Source organism: Rhincodon typus, chromosome 33 (genome assembly GCF_021869965.1).
Source record: "Rhincodon typus isolate 14 chromosome 33, sRhiTyp1.1, whole genome shotgun sequence".
Classification (NCBI taxonomy): Eukaryota; Metazoa; Chordata; class Chondrichthyes; order Orectolobiformes; family Rhincodontidae; genus Rhincodon; species Rhincodon typus.
In genome coordinates, this window is record NC_063364.1 from 7,763,407 (window position 1) to 7,779,796 (window position 16,390).

The window sequence follows — 16,390 nt, forward strand, 5'->3', positions numbered from 1 at the left end:
GGAGAAGATTCTTACAGTCAGGATTTACTTGCATTTGGAAAAAAAATTGACTAATTGGGGATAGTCAGCATGGCTTTATGCAGGGAAGGTCTTGTCTCACAAACGTGACTGAGTTTTTTGAGGAAGTGACGAATATGATTGATGAGGGCAAGGCAGTGGATGTTGTCTAAATGGACTTAATTAAAGCATCGGACAAGGTCCCTCATGATAGGCTGGTCCAGAAGATTAAGTCACATTGCATCCATGGTGAGTTAGCACGTTGGATACAAAATTGGCTTGGTCATAGAAGACAGAGGGTAGCTGCGGTGCAGTGCTTTTCTGACTGGAGATCTGTGACCAGTGGGTCCCACAAGCATCAGTGCTGGGACCTCTGATGTTTGTGAGTGATTTGGATGAAAATGTCAGTGATTAGTTTGCAGATGACATGAAAATTGGTGGAGTTGTGGATAGTGAGAAAGGTTCTCAAAGGATACAGCAGGATATAGATCAGTTGGAAGTTCAGTGGAGAAATGACAGATGGAGTTTAATTTGGTCAAGTGTGAAGTGATGCATTTTGGGAGGTCAAATGCAAGAGGAAAGTATACAATAAATTGCAGGACCCTTTGGAACATTAATATACAGAGGGATCCTGGGGTGCAAGTCCATAGCTCCCTTAAGATGATGAAGAAGGCATATAGCATGCTTGCCTTCATCGATATAAAAATTGGCAAGTCATATTGTGCCTGCATAAGACTTGGATTAGGCCACACTTGAATTACTGCATGCAGTTCTGATCAGAGGGAGAGGGTGCAAAAAGAAGTTTATCAGGATGCTGCCTGGATTGGAGAGTATTAGCTATAAAGGAGAGGTTAGACAAACTTGGATTTTTTTTCACTACTGCATTGGAGGGTGAGGGAACACCTGATATAATCATATAAAATTATGAGAGGCATGGATAGGGTAGATAGTCAGAGTCTTTTTCCCAGGGTGGAAGTGTCAAATACTCAGAGGCATAGGTTGAAGGTGAGAGGGGGAAACTTTAAAGAAGATGTGCGAGACAAGTTTTTTTACACAGGTTAGCGGATCCTGCCAGAGGAGGTTGTAGAAGCAGATACATTAGCAAAGTTTAAGAGACATTTAGGCAGATACATGAACATGCAGGGAATTGAGAGACATGAACCATGCACGGGCAGATCGGATTCACTTAGAATGACATCGTGGTCGACACAGATATGGCGGGCCAAACAGCCTGTTCCTGTGCTGTAGTGTTCTATGAATCTATGTATCTAAGAAATGCCTGAGTTTAGAATTCACAAATTGAAAGCATGTATAAGAACTCATTACTTGATTCCAGACTAAGATCTTGGATCAAGCTGACAGGCAGTACACATGTTCCAGGAATGCACAATCCTGCTATGAACAATTATCTCTTTGGTGGTTAAATCAGATCTCTACTATATTCGGGAGCAAGCTAGAGACACATTGCTTCCACTGCCTGCCAGATTGGGACAGATGTACTGTTCGGAATCGGGCAGATCGCAAAACAATTTGTCTCCAGTTTTGCCACTGAAACAGGCACAGCCCATCTTCGTGTAAATGTGGTAAGAATGACTCAGCTCTGAGGTAAGTGTCTCACCCATCACAGCTAACCCCCCATCCCAGACATATTCCAGCTCAGTTCAGACATAATCCCTGATCTTAAAGGAAGACGGTTTGTTTGAAAATGTCAGCAGTGTTTAAGTGGTATTGCTGTCATATCATAAATTGAAATCATTTGCCAAAAAAGCACTCTGCTGATTTCAGTTACCTGGGTCTTTGATTACAAAAGCTCGCTTACAGAAGACTGGAAAGCTGTGTTTAGGGAACAAAGCACCATTATTGTTTGTAAGATCTATCACTTGGTCGCTAGCAAAATAAAGATTTTTTTTCATTACCGGGCCTTTTAAAGCAGCACATCAGCATAGTCCAAATTCCCTCCACCGGAAAGCTGGTATAAAGGGTTTGTGAGATAACGCACGTAGCTGGGATTACAAGAATTAGGTCAAGGGAAGTCAATATTGGAAATTTTTTAATGTACTGTGACCATGATTGTATATGGAGGTAGTGCCCCAATTAGTTGTCATGGTTTCTACCTCTCTGAGGCAGAAAGTCTGGATTCTAACAGACTAATTGTCTATTCCTAGACAATCAAATAACTGATAGATCGTTAGTCCCAGTTATACCACCCAGAACACTGAACCACTGCTAGAACTGCAGCAGACCTTGGAATAGAAATATTGCTGAAAACCCAGAGTTAACCTTTAGATGAAGGAGGAGGGAGACAGAAAAGCAAGAAACTATAGGCCACAGAGAGTAAGAACTGCCGATGCTGGAGTCAGAGATAACACAGTGTGGAGCTGGAGGAGCACAGCAGGCCAGGGAGCATCAGAGGAGCAGGAAAGCTGACATTTTGGGTTGGGACCCTTCTTCAGAAAACAAATCTATAGGCCAGTTAGCCTAACATCAATCATAGTAAAATTGATAGAATTCATTGTTTAGGAAATTACAACAGGAAGCTAAGAAAATCACAATGGGATTAAGAAAATTCATCATGGTTTGGGTAAAGGTCATTTTTAATTAATTTTGTCAGTGTCCATTGAGGAAGTAACAAACAAGATGGATAAAGGAGATAACAAGGTGTAGAGCTGGATGAACACAGCAGGCCAAGCAGCATCATAGGAGCAGGAAGGCTGATGTTTCAGGCCTAGAAGTTCCTACTATCTCTGGATAAAGGAGAACCTGTATTTGCATTTCCAAAAGGATGATGATGGAGGGTAAACAATTAGCATGGATAAAGAATTTGTTAGCTGACAAGAAATAGAGTAGGGTTTTTCTTTTGGATATGCAAACTGTAACTACTAACGAGGGATCAGGGCTGGGGCATCAATTATTTACAATCTATATCAAAAATGTGAATGGAGGGTCTAGCAGCTAACTATATTAACGGCACCAAGGTGGGTAGGACAACGAATTGTCAAAGGGGATGTACAGGGACTACACAGTGATATAGACTGGTCAAATGAGTGGGCAAAACAGAGGCAGACAGAGTATAATATGGAAAAATGTGAACATAGCCACTTGGGTAGGAAGAATAAAAAAAACAGTGTAATATTGAAATGGAAAAGAGATCGCAGGACTCAGTGGTACAGAGGGATCTGAGTGTCCTACCACATGAATCACAGAAAGATAGTGTGCAGGTACAGCAAACAAACAAGAAGACAAATGAAATATTGGCATTTATTGCAAGGGGAGTACGACATAAAAGCAATGAAGTTTTGCTATAATTATAGACGATGTTAGCAAGGACACGTCCAGGTTTCTGTGTACAGTTTTGTTCTCTTTATCTGAAAAAGGGTATAACTGCATTGGAAGCAGTCCACAGAAGGTTCACTTGACTGATTCCTAGGATGAAGGTAGTATCTTATGAAAAAAAATTGAACAAATTGAGTGTATATCCATTAGAGTTTAGAAGAATACGAGATGAAGTTATTGAGACATATAAGATCCTGAGGTAGTAGGGAGGAGCTGATAGGGTGGATACAGGGAGAATATTCTCTCTTCTGAGGAGACTAGAACTCATGATTTAAGTTGAAAAGTAAGGGGACTTCCCTTTAAGACTGAGTTGAGGAAAACATATTTTCTCTCAGAGGGTGGTTAGTCTTTGGAAATCTCTCCCCCAGGCAGCAGTGGAGGCTGGGTCATTGAATATATTCAGTGTTGAGTTAGACAGATTTTGAAAGACAAGGGGACAGAAGAATTATGGGGAGCAGACAGGAAAGTGAAGTTGAGATCTAAAATAACCTGACTGAGGCTGGTATTCCATCACTAAGTCACCCTTTATTTACACGTGGACAGTCCTTGATACTGACCCAGTTCCCTCAGAATGAACAGAAGCTCTGACACCCCTGCTTATATTTGTTAGCCAGAGCTCCCTGATTGGACCAGATTAACAGCCCCAATCAGGGAACTCATATTCTATGAGGTTCACCTGGCTGACCTCACTACAATCACTAGAAGACCACAATTGGAGCAATTTAATCTTATCAAATGATGCAGCATGCACGAAGGGCCAAATGGCCTACTCTGCTTCTATGTTCCTGTACGAAATAAGTGGGCAGGTTCAGTAGGCAGGTTCCAGTGACGGCAAGTGGGGGCACCAATGAGTGGATAGAAAGGTTCCTCAAGCCAGGGTGCCCTCTCCACTGAAGGAGGAGGGGTCCATTTGGTAGTGGGAGTCCCATAAGCCCAACCTTAGGGATCAGCTTATACTTGGCGCCTTCACTGGGTGGCATAGACTCCACATTCACCATCACAGATGAAAAACACCGGTTGAGGCAGTTAGGCAGTCTGCAATGGCACACCTTACCGTTCCATTTAGGGCAGCACGGTGGCTCAGTGGTTAGCACTGCTGCCTCACAGCGCTAGGGACCCGGGTTCGAATCCACCCTTGGTGGAATCCACTCTTGGTCTGTGTGGAGTTTGCACATTCTCCCTGTGTCTGCGTGGATTTCCTCCGGGTGCTCCGGTTTCCTCCCACAGTCCAAAGACGTGCAGGCTAGGGGGATTGGCCATGCTAAATTGCCCGTAGTGCCCAGGGATGTTAAGGTTAGGTAGGTTAGACATGGGAAATGTAGGGAATGGGTCTGTGTGGGATGCTTTTCGGAAGGACAGTGTGGGCTTGTTGGGTGAATGGCCTGTTTCCACACTGTAGGGATTCTATGATTCTATGTAATTTAAACCCCTTACTTTCACCCCATTCTCACCAGCTGCCAGCAGAGTCCTGAGTTGTGCAGGAGTGGGAAGGTGTTTGAAATAACTGCACAGAGGCTAGTATTCTATCACCAAGTCGCCCTTTATTTACTTGTCCACAGTACACTGGCTGTGACCAGCCAGCTCGGAGTTAGTCAGCTGACTGATGAGATTCTAATCTCCTGCTTCTATTGGTAAATCAGGGCTTCCTGATCGGCCTAGGTTAACAACTTCAATCAAGGATCTCTTAGTCAACAAGATCCACCTGGTTCCATTCACTACAGTGTGAAACTCCATCATATGTCACAGCTCAGAGTAGAACCATCCCTGCTCCTAAACCTCTTGAAGTTGTATCACCTGGTTCCAAGTGACTGTCAGATATGGGTGACAGGCAGGCCATTCTCTGAATCCCTCTTCCCTTTGGAGTAAATCTCATTTTTCAGAGATTCCAATGATTGTAATCATCTATAGAATTCAAGATTTCCACTGTCCTTTGAATGAAAAAATGCTTCCTGACTTTACTTCTGCATGGCTTAGCAACAATGAATGAATGTAAGGACTACCTAATTTTGGGTTGTTAATTGTATGTGTCTCATGCTTACCTTGAAATGAAATGCATTTAAAAATACTGTTTCATCTCTCCAAGAGTTGGGGGCATGAAAGGACATGTGTTTTATTTGAGAAATAACTGAAAATGCAAGTTTTGACTGCGATGTTGCAGAAGACAAACCGGTTGATTTTCTTAAAATTTTATTCCAGAGGGAAACTGTGTGGTTTTCACTCATTGGTTACACAAGTGAGGGAAGAGATTGTGTGACCCCTTGCAGAGATATTTGTATCATTGACATCCATGGGTGAGGTGCCAGAAGACTGGAGATGGCTAATGTTGTGCCATTACTTAAGAAAGACTGCAAGGAAAGGCCAGTGAACTATAGACCAGTCAGCCTGACATTAATGGTAGATAAGTTGCTGTAGGGGATTCCGAAAGATAGGATTTACATGCATTTGGAAAGGCAGGATTGATTGGGGATAGTTAGCGTAGCTTTGTGTGTGGGAAATCAAGTCTCACAAATTTAATAAAGTTTTTTGAAGAGGTTACCAAGAAGATAGATGAAGGCGGAGCAGTAGATATTGTCTATATGGACTTTAGCAGGGTCTTCAATAAGATCCTGTATGGTAGACTGGTTAGTAAGGTTAGATCATGTGATCCAGGGAGACATAGCCAATTGGATACAAAATTGGCTTGATGATGGAAGAGAGAAGGTGGTGGTAGAGAGTTATTGTTCAGATTGGAGGCCTGTGACCAGTGGTATGCCGCAAGGATCAATTCTGAGTCCACTAATGGTCATCATTTTTATCTACAATTTGAATGAGAATATTGGAGGTATGGTAAGTAAGTTTGTGGATGATACCACAATTGGTGGTATAGTGGACAGTGAAGAAGGTTCTCTGAGGATTACAAACAGATCTGGAACAGATGGGCCAATAGGCCAAGAAGTGGCAGATAGAGTTTAAATTAGGTATTAGATAATTAGAAAATTATTTAAATTAAATGCAAGGTGTTGCATTTTGGTAAGGCAAACCAGAGCAGGAGTTACACTGTTAATGGTAGGTGCCTGGGGAGTGTTGTTGGACAGAGACATAGGGGTGCAGGAAACCACTTGAAAGCAGTATTGCATGTAGACAGGGTGGTGAAGAAGGTGTTTGGTACGCTTGTCTTCATTGGTCAGAGCATTGAGAATAGGAGTTGGGGTGTCTTGTTGCATTTGTACAGGACATTGATGAGGCCACTTTTGGAATACTGCATTCAATTCTGATCACCCTGCTATAGGAAGAATGTTATGAAACTAGAAAGGGTGCAGAAAAAATTTACAATGATGTTGCCAGGACTGGTAGGTTTGAGTTATAAGGAGAGGCTGGTTAGGCTGGAACTTTTCTCCCCAGGAGCATCGGAAGCTGAGGGTTGACCTTATAGGGGTTTATAAAATCATGAGATAAAGTGAATAGCCAAGGTCTTTTTCCGAAGTTAGGGGAGTACAAAACTAGAGGGCATAGATTTAAAGTGAGAGGGGAAAGATTTAAAAGGGACCTGAAGGGTAACTTTTTCACACAGAGGGTGGTGTGTGTATGGAATGAACCGCCAGAGGACGTGGTAGAGGTGGGGATAATTACAACATTTAAAAAACATTTGAACAGCTACATGAATAGGAAAGGTTTAGAGGGATATGGACCAAATGCAGGCAAATGGGACTAATTAAGTTTGGGATACCTGGCCGACATGGACACGTTGCACCAAAGGGTCTGTTTCCATACTATATGACTCTATGATTCTATAATTTTAAAAACATAGCTTTTGCTTCCATATTCCCCACCAAAAGCAATTATCAATCTGGATTTATCTCCTTCAAAGTAATACTTTGGTTAGATTAGTTTTTAAAACACAAGGAAACTGAAACCTGGTTTATTTTCCTATCATTATACTCATTAAGTCTTTTTATTCTGATTTCTAGAAGGACAAGGACAGCAGCTACACAAGAACACTACCACTTGCGAGTTCCCCTCCAAGCCACTCACCTTCCTGGCTCAGAAATATATCGCTGTTCCTTCACTCTGACTGGGTCAAAATGTTGGAACTCCCTTCCAAACAGCACTGTGGGTGTCACAATACCCCATGGATTACAAGAGCTCAAGGTTACTCACCACCACCTTCTGAAGGTGGCAATTAGGGATGAGCAATTAATGCTGGCCCATCCAGTGACATGTATTGTTGATGGATGTATTTCGAATATGTCTACAATCATTGCATTTTCTTTGTTCATTCATTTCCTTCCTTTCCCTGGCCAACACTGATGCTTCCTGCCCAGGGCTAATAGCAGATGCTGATGCTAAAAAAGAAAGTTCACACTTGGATTTCTATAGCACCTCTCCTTACATTAGGAAATGTCTAAGCTCTTCAGTGCCAGTGAAAGGCTTTGAAGTGAAGAAACTCTCACAATGTAAGTAACTCATAAACAGGACACTGATCTTCACTTGTCATTTCTGGGAGAGTTTAGTGACTCCTGACTGATTTGGTTCCAATTGGCAAATGACAACAACAGTGGGAGTGAAATACAAATTGTGCTGGTTTCCAATGATTCATCGATTCAAACTGTGAAGACGAGGAATAACTGGGCACAGCATTCACAGCAGCAGGTTTTATTTAATTCCTTCGTGGTGTGGGCATCACTGGCAGGGCCAGCATTTGTTGACCACCCCTAATTGCCCTTGAAGCCTGTGGCTTGCAAGACCCTTTTAGAGAGCAATTCAGAACGAATTGTGGATGTGGACTTACCTATAGGGCAGACCAGGTAAGGATGGTAGATTTCATTCCCTAAAAGGACATGAGTGAACCAAATGGGCTTTTACAACAATCAAAGATATTTTCATGGCTCACCATTCCTGAGACTAGCCTAAAATTCCAGACTTTTAATCAACTGAATTTAAATTTCACCAATTAACTCAGTGGGATTCAAACACATGCCCTCAAAAATTATAAGCATGGGTCTGTAGAGCACTGGTCCAGTAATGTATCCATCATGCCACTCTCTTCCCTCATTGCTTTCCTCTACCACTTCATGACTAATTGCATAGAATCTCTGCAGTATGGAAGCAGACCAGTTGGCTGATTGAGTCCACACCAACCCTCCGAATAGCATCCCACCACCCACCCTATCCTTGTAACCCTGTAATTCCCATGGCCAATCCACTTAACTTGCACATCTTTGGACTGTGGGAGGAAACCAGAACAAACCCATGCAGACATAGGGAGAACATGCAAACTCCACACAGGCAGTCACCCAAGGTGGAATCGAACCCAGGTCCCTGGCAGGGTGAGCCATCGTGCCACTCTGAATTTGGCAGTGGATCCTATAACCAGTGGTGAAGCCTCAATTTGGTTTGCAAAGCTTCTAACTCTAGTTTTAGGTAAAAGACACTAATTTCCTATCGAGTGGCTGGCATAGCCCAAGAGAAGAATGGGAGCCCAAATTTCAACACCCACAAGGTTTATAAATGGGTGCCATGATGATCAATTTCTCTGCAAGTGAGTAAAGCTCCATACACTAATCTCTCCCTCTACATCCTACTTAGCACAATATGTTATTTGACTGGCGAACCTAAGCCATGGTCCAATCTTACCTGTATCTTTGGGTAGGCTGCAGGGTCTCGCAGGTATGGCTCCTGGAGCTGCAAATATTGTCGACACACCTTGATAGGACAATCCAAAGCCACCTATAGCCATTAAAATGTAATTAGTACAGTATGCTGAGATAACCGGGAAAGTTCAACTCTACGGCCAATACGCTGGATGCTATACCATCTTTTCAGAGTTGACACTCCTTTGTTGTAACATTTACAACAAAGCCACTACCCAGTTTTGTCACTGGGTCAGTTTCACTGCAGCAGGACTATGTGAGTTCTGAATTAGTGAGTTCCTGAAGCCAGTGCATAGATAGCCACCAGTTATAGAGTTTAGTATTGAAAGGAATAAAGACTGTGCCCTGGATTTGGAGAGGCAATGGAAATGGCAGAAGTAGCAGAATAGTCCCAACTCCCAACACAGCATCTACCATTTTTATGAGGGTGGGTCCTGTTTCATACGTGTGGGTTTGTGAAGGAAGTTCCTCATAGAGGTTGCCCTATTCTTTCTGGTTCTTGGTGATCCAGGTGTGTAAAATATGGCATGTGCAGGTTAGACCTGCTAGGAGCAGTCCTGAGGTTACTGGGTTCATTGGATAGCCAGGGTACCCTTTTGGAGAGTTAAGGTACCACTTTGTAGCTGACCCTGGCAATACATCTGGGGAGTTAAGCTGACCTTTGTAAGAAGTGAACTACCCTTTGAAAGAGGTAACAGTACACACTGGTATTGTTGCAAGTGGGCATGAATGTTGTGTAAAAACTGCATATAATTGTCAAGATAATTGAAACTGTCACCAAATTTGTCAAAAGAAACTGTCAAAAGTGTCAAATGGACCTGCCAAAAGGAACTTGGAAAAAATGTTAAAAGAGCTGTCAATAGCAACTTTCAAAAGGAACTGTCAGACATTGCAAGGCATTTAAAATGTTTGCCCTTTGAAACATTGAAAAAAATGTCTGGAAAGGTCTGGACTATTAACAACAGTCATACTATTGGCTCACATAACCCTCAGGATCTCCATTACTGTATAACTGCTGCAGGACCAATTCATAACCTTTCGTTATCACAGTAGGATGCCTGCCGTTTCATAGTTTTGTTGACAGCATGAAGAGGTTACAGACTCTTTGAAGTGGGACTATGAACTTCCAATACTACTTACAGGGAATTATGCAGTTGAGTGAAATGCTTGTTGTTAAAAGAGGTAATGTAATTGAAGGAATGTAAATATGGTGAGTAGGATTTTATGAATGAAAGGTTTATTTTTAAACAAAGTCTTCAACAAACACAAACATTCATCTCAACATGAGTCCTAGATTCTGGCTATAGTGGATGCTCAATGAATAAACTTTCGAGTCGAACAGAGTTGCAAGGCTGGTGGGCTGGGGAACAGGCTGGCACGTGTTGATGAGGGGCTGGGAAGTGCCTTAGGGAGTGGGCACAGAGTTGTAGGTTGGCAAGTGTTGAGGAGAGGGGACTGTTTTCTGCTTTAATCACTTTTTAGAAAAAAACTCAATAGAACATGAGAGCAGGCCTTTCGCCAAGCCTGCCGCCGCACTCCAATGGACTCGCCATGCATTCCGGGGTCACCAGCATGACTCTCAGTAAAACTGGCTGCCTCAAAACCAAAATTCCAACTTCCAGGGCACATTCTCCCATAGCAGGCACCTCAGCTTTCCCAAACTCACAGGGAATATCCAGGCCAGAGTTCAACAGCAGTTGATTCACAGGAAGAAAAATACTTGAAACAAAACCCACCGAACCTCTTAAACTGCAACTCCTTGTGACATTGCAATGATTGCGGTGGTTGAGAAATAAAGAAAGTTATCTTTTACGGTTCTCTTACCAATCCTCTGAACAGGCTGAACCCAATCACAAGAAGGAGGGAAATGGTCAACAATAGATCAAGAGGTCTCTGTAGCAGGTTCTTCTTTTGGACAATTTCAATAGCCTGAAATAATGGAGTAATGTAACAGAATGAAATAATAGCTTATTTTTCAAATAGACCTGTTCAAAACTTAAGACTGAAAATATCTGAGAATTAATATGTAATGCATGCATTTGATATTTATCCACTGTTTTGCCAGAATTAACTTGAAACTGTCAGTCTTGCTGGTAGCTCTCTTCTTTCCGAATCAGAAGGTCCCTGCTTCAGAATCTCTAGCACAAAAACCCACACTGATACCCTGGCGTATTGCTGGAAGAGGTGATGGCTCATGGATGGGATATGTAAGCAAGGCTGTGTTTTCAGTGGATGTAAAGGATCTCATTACACAATTTTGAAGAATAGGGTCCTGGGATTTCAGTAAAACAGATTACCTGCTCACTGTCACATGGTTATTTTTTCAGAATCTCGCTGTCTCCATTTCCGACGTTATAACAGTGGCGATATATAATTAAGTGCATTGTTTGCTGTAAAGCATTTTGATGCATCCTAAGGTTGTGAAAGCCACTATATATCATGCAAGTACTTCTTCTTTAAATAGCCTCATCAATGAGCACACTGAAGAGCATCGTACAAACAAGTCAAGAATTTAAGCTCCAATATCAAAGCAAGTAGAACATCAGGTATAGCATTAAATTCTTAGCTATTCAAATGTTGAAGTAATCTTCTACAAAACATGTTATATTGTTTGGTTTAACCATAACAGGATTTAAATTTGATAACCAGTGAAAAAGGAAGGGGGATCGTGGTATGTACTCAATCAATGCCCATTCATTGCATCACAGGCAGCATATTAAACTAAAGCTGATTTTGTTTTAATTTGTCCTTTCTGAATATGTTGGCAGTGCTTGGCCAGTCCCATTCCTAATTGTCCTTGAAAACATAGTGGGGAGCTGCCTTCTTGAATTGCTATAGTCCATCTGGTGTAGATAGACCCACAATGCAATTAGGACGAATTGGCCCAAAATCCTGGAATTCCCTCCCTAAGGACATTGTGAGGCAGTGCACAGCAGGTGGACTGCAGCAGTTCAAGAAGGCAGCTCACCACCACCTTCTCAAGGGCAACTAGGGATGGGCAAGAAATGCTGGCCAGCCAGCAATACCCACACCCTGCAAAAAGAATACGTGGGCTGGATGGACGGATGGATGGACGGACAGATGGATGGATGGACAGACAGGCAGACAGATAGATGAATAAACAGACAATAAGTAAAGTTCTGACATCTTTACCCAACAACACTGAAGAAACAGCGATATGTTTCCAAGTCAGGGCATGGCTTGGAGGGGAACTTGTAGTTGGTGGTGTTCCCATGTATGTGCTGACTTGTCCTTCTAGATGGTGGATGTCACAGGTTTGCAAAGTTCTGCCTAAAGAGCCTTGTTGAGTAACTGCAAGTATCATGTAGATGGTACACACTGCCATCACTGTGCATTGATAGGTTAGGGAGTAAATGTGGATTGGGGGTCAATAATACAGGTTACTTTGTCCTGGATGGTGTTCAAGCTTCTTGAATGTTGTTCGACCAACATTCGGTCAGGCGAGCGGAGTGTTTCAGCATTATGCCTTGCGGCTGGGTTGCGGGGGGGTGCAGGCTTTGTTGAGTCAGGTGATTTATTCACCGCAAAATTCCCAGCCTCTGACCTGCTCTTGTAGCCACACTATTTAGAAGGGTAGTTAGTTCAGTTTCTCAACAAAGCTAGCCCCCAGGATGTTGCCCGTGGGGGATTCAGTGATGGTTATGCTGTTTAACATCAAGGGGCGATAGTATTGAGCCCTCAGTATTTGCCATAAGTTTCTCTTTCTTTTCTTAATCTTAACCTTTATGTCCTTTGAGATCTGGTGTTCTCAGGTAATGGTCTTACCCTTTGTCTTTATGAGAAAATATTTTCCCTGTATTCTCACTGCTCCTTTTTAACCACAATGCTGCATACCTGGGTCCCATGCCAGTCTTTCTGCTTCTTTGCAAGGGTCCTGACCTCACCCGTTCCTCAGCGGACTGTTTTTCCCTTATTCCCACTGAGCCGTGTTTTGCAGGGGCTCCTTGACACTATACTCTGTCAAATGCGGGCTTACTGTCAAGGAAAATCACTCACACCTCACCTCTGGAATTCAACTCTTTTAGCTGTAATAACGACGGGAGCTGAATGGCTCTACAGAACCCAAACTGAGAATCAGCGAGCAGCTTATTGCTGAGTAACAGCAATCTGATCTCACTGTAAACGACCCCTCCATCATTCTGCTGATGGCCAAGAATAGACTGATGGGGTGGTAACAAGCCGGGTTGAATTTCTCCTACTTTTGTGGATAGGAATACCTAGGCAATTTTCCACAGATGCCGGTGTTGTAGCTGCACTGCCTGGCTAGGGGTGATGCTAGTTCTAAAGCATGGGACTTCAGTGCTACTGCTGGAATGTCAGGGTCCAAACCTTTGCAATCTCCAGTGTTTTCAGCTATTTATAACACATGAAAAGAATTGGATTGGTTGAAGGTTAGCATCTGATAAGGTGGAGCCCTCGGTAAGGGTGCACTCCACACATCTGAATGAAAATGCTTCCGTCTTTACTTTTGCACTGATGCGTACCACTGTCGATGGGGATTTTCGTGATTCATCATGCTCATGTGAGATGTTTAATGGTGCCCCACTGTTCAGGACTGAATGTGGCAGGACTACAGAGCTCAGACCTGACCCGTTATCACTCACATAACCATTGCAACAGCCAGGTCATTTCTACCCCTTTCCATCCCCATGTGCTCCTCCCCTCACACCCTCACTTTACTTTCACTTCAGTCCCAGATCTCCCATTCTTGCTGATCAACATCACCCTCCAATCCAACCGCTAATCTTGTTTTCACTTTGCTTGGAACCTAAACACCTCTGGTTTCACATAGGAATAACTCTTAGGATCTTTGCTACTAAAACAAATGATCTGAGCATAACTGTTAAAGGGAATCGATCTGTAAATGTGCATACAGTAGAGAGCTATGTGCAAAAGCCATGCCTGTAGACCACGCTCAATGACTACATTCAGATCTGGATGTGTTGAGGCATTGGGTCTGTGATTAACAAATTAGGTTTAATACAGAAAAGTCTTAAATTATGTATGTGAATGGGGTGAATGGTGAACAAGAACAATCTTCAGATAAAATATTAAAACTGATTTGGAAGGAAAGGGATGTGCGTATGATAGTGCATTGATCTCAAAAGGTTTATGACCAATACAGGGATGTTGTAGCAAATCAGGTGCTAGGATGTATTAATAGAACTATTCATGATAAAATGTTTTGCCCATTTGCAAGATCTTGGTTAGGTCTCAGTTAGAATATTTAGTTCAGTTATAGTCTCCTCACACAATGGATGATATTGAGACTTTGGAAAGGGTGCAGGTGAGGGTCACTAGATAAATTCCAGTACAAGGAAAGTCTCAGTGTGCGAATAGTTGGAGTCAAGTGTCTAAAGACTTGCGAATGTGGGCTGATTCAATCAAGATTTTCAGCATGAAGTGACTAAGTTGTTTTTGCATACATCGCTTCAACAGAATAGTTTGGGGAGGATTAATGACAGGCTTAAAAGCTGTGTAATGACAGGAAAGGTTAGATGCTGGGAGTATGTTCCTCTTCTCCCACTGAATACTGAACTCACTCAGCAGGTTGTCAGCTTCTGCAGTGGATGCTGATTCGCTGAATTCCTTCAAGCGAGATCTGGGCCTATTTTTCACAAGAGGGAGGAAGGTTTTAAGGAGTAGGATGCCCCCCCTCCGATCAGTTTGGATTCAACAACAAGGGAACCAGTGTGAATTTTCCAAAGTTTTGTGCATCTCAAGGTTGTTCTCTTCACCTCTGAAAGGATTACACGATGGAGTAGGAAACATTTGCACAATGTATTCGATCCGTATGGGACTGGAAACAGCAGATAATTCATTGCTGTCCATCAGTCTTTAGATGTGTCACACTGAACCTCTTGAAAGCTTTATTCAACTCACATTTAAATGCATTTTATCCTGTTATGGTTAAATAGTTAATTCCAAAACATGTGATAGCTGTTAAGCACAAAAACAAATGTGATCTCACACAAGCAAATGTTTTTCAAATGTTAAAACAAATCACGGATGGAAGTTTTCAAACTGAATAAAAATTCTTTTTTTCAAAGTTTGCAAAATGAATTGATAATGAAGATTAAACAAAACACAAATTAGGAAAGGAGGGACTTTTCATATATGGTGGGTGAATAATGCCATTGAGTCATCAATATTTGTAAGAGACAAATAAAAGACTTATAAAAGATTGTGGGGGTTCAGGTGATGGCCTGCTGGACTGCTAACCCAGAGACCCAGATAATGTTCTGATGACCCAGGTTCAAATCCCAACATGCAGATGGTAGAATTTCAATTCAATTTTAAAAAATCTGGAATTAAGAGTCTAATAATGACCATGAATCCATTGTCGATTGTCAGAAAAACCCACCTGGTTCACGAATGTCCTTTAGGGAAGGAAACTGCCATCCTTACCTGGTCTAGCCTACATGTGACTCCAGACCCACAGCAATGTGGTTGACTCATAACTGCCTTCTGGGCAATTAGGGATGGACAATAAATGCTGCCTAGCCAGCGACGCCTTCATCCATAAATGAGTTCTTAAGGGGACTATATTTTATAGACAGGTTACAGAAACCTGGCTTGTGTACACTTGAGTTTTACTGATTGAGGGGGTGATCTGATCAAGATGTTTAAAATGTTAAACTGATTTTATAGTGTAAATGTTAAAAGCTACTTCCTCTGGTGGGGACGATCAATAATTATGGGGCATCCTCTGTCAATTAGAGATAAGCCATTTAGGAGGGAAATCAGGAAACATTCTTTCACACAATGGGCAGCAGAAATCTGGAACTTTCCATCCAAGGAGGCTATGGAGGCTGGTAGAACTCAAGCTTTCAAGACAGAGATTGATAGATGCTTCTTCAATAAGGGATGTGGAGTAAAGGTGGATTAATAGAACGGAGGTTTTTTTTTCTTTATTCGTTCACGGGATGAGGGCGTTGCCGGCCAGGCAGCATTTATTGCCCATCCCTAATTGCCCAGAGGGCAGTTAAGAGCCAACAACATTGTTGTGGGTCTAGAGTCACACGTAGGCCAGACAAGGTAAGGATGGCAGTTTCCTTCCCTAAAGGACATTAGTGAACCAGAAGGGTTTTTCCTGACAATCGACAATGGATTCATGGTCATGATTAGGTTCTTAATTCCAGATATTTATTGAATTCAAATTCCACCATCTGCCGTGGCAGGATTAGAACAATACCACTGGGCCATTGCCTCCCCCTATTCTACTATCTGACCAGGTACAGATCGGTTAAGACTAACTGAAATGGTGGAGTTAAACATCCCTGTTCCTGTTTGTCTCAAACTATTGCAAAGTGATAAAGTAAACTAATAATAATAAATGCTGGACATTCCACAGAGACTAGCACCATTTTCCACACCTGTATAAATATTACAGGCTCTAAATATTTATA

The 16,390-nt window shown here is 42.3% G+C and overlaps 1 protein-coding gene across 2 annotated transcripts in view; it reads right to left on the reverse strand.

Moving 5' to 3' along the window:
* The window catches only part of LOC109928625 (transmembrane 6 superfamily member 1), a 72,315-nt gene that overhangs the window by 20,400 nt on the left and 35,525 nt on the right, over positions 1–16,390 (reverse strand). For both annotated transcript variants that reach the window (XM_020528552.2, XM_048616128.1), the window contains exons 7-8: positions 10,785–10,889; positions 8,944–9,036 (exon numbers count right to left, since the gene is read on the reverse strand). In XM_020528552.2, the coding sequence (XP_020384141.1) occupies positions 8,944–9,036; positions 10,785–10,889 (198 nt within the window). The remainder of the gene's footprint in view (positions 1–8,943; positions 9,037–10,784; positions 10,890–16,390) is intronic.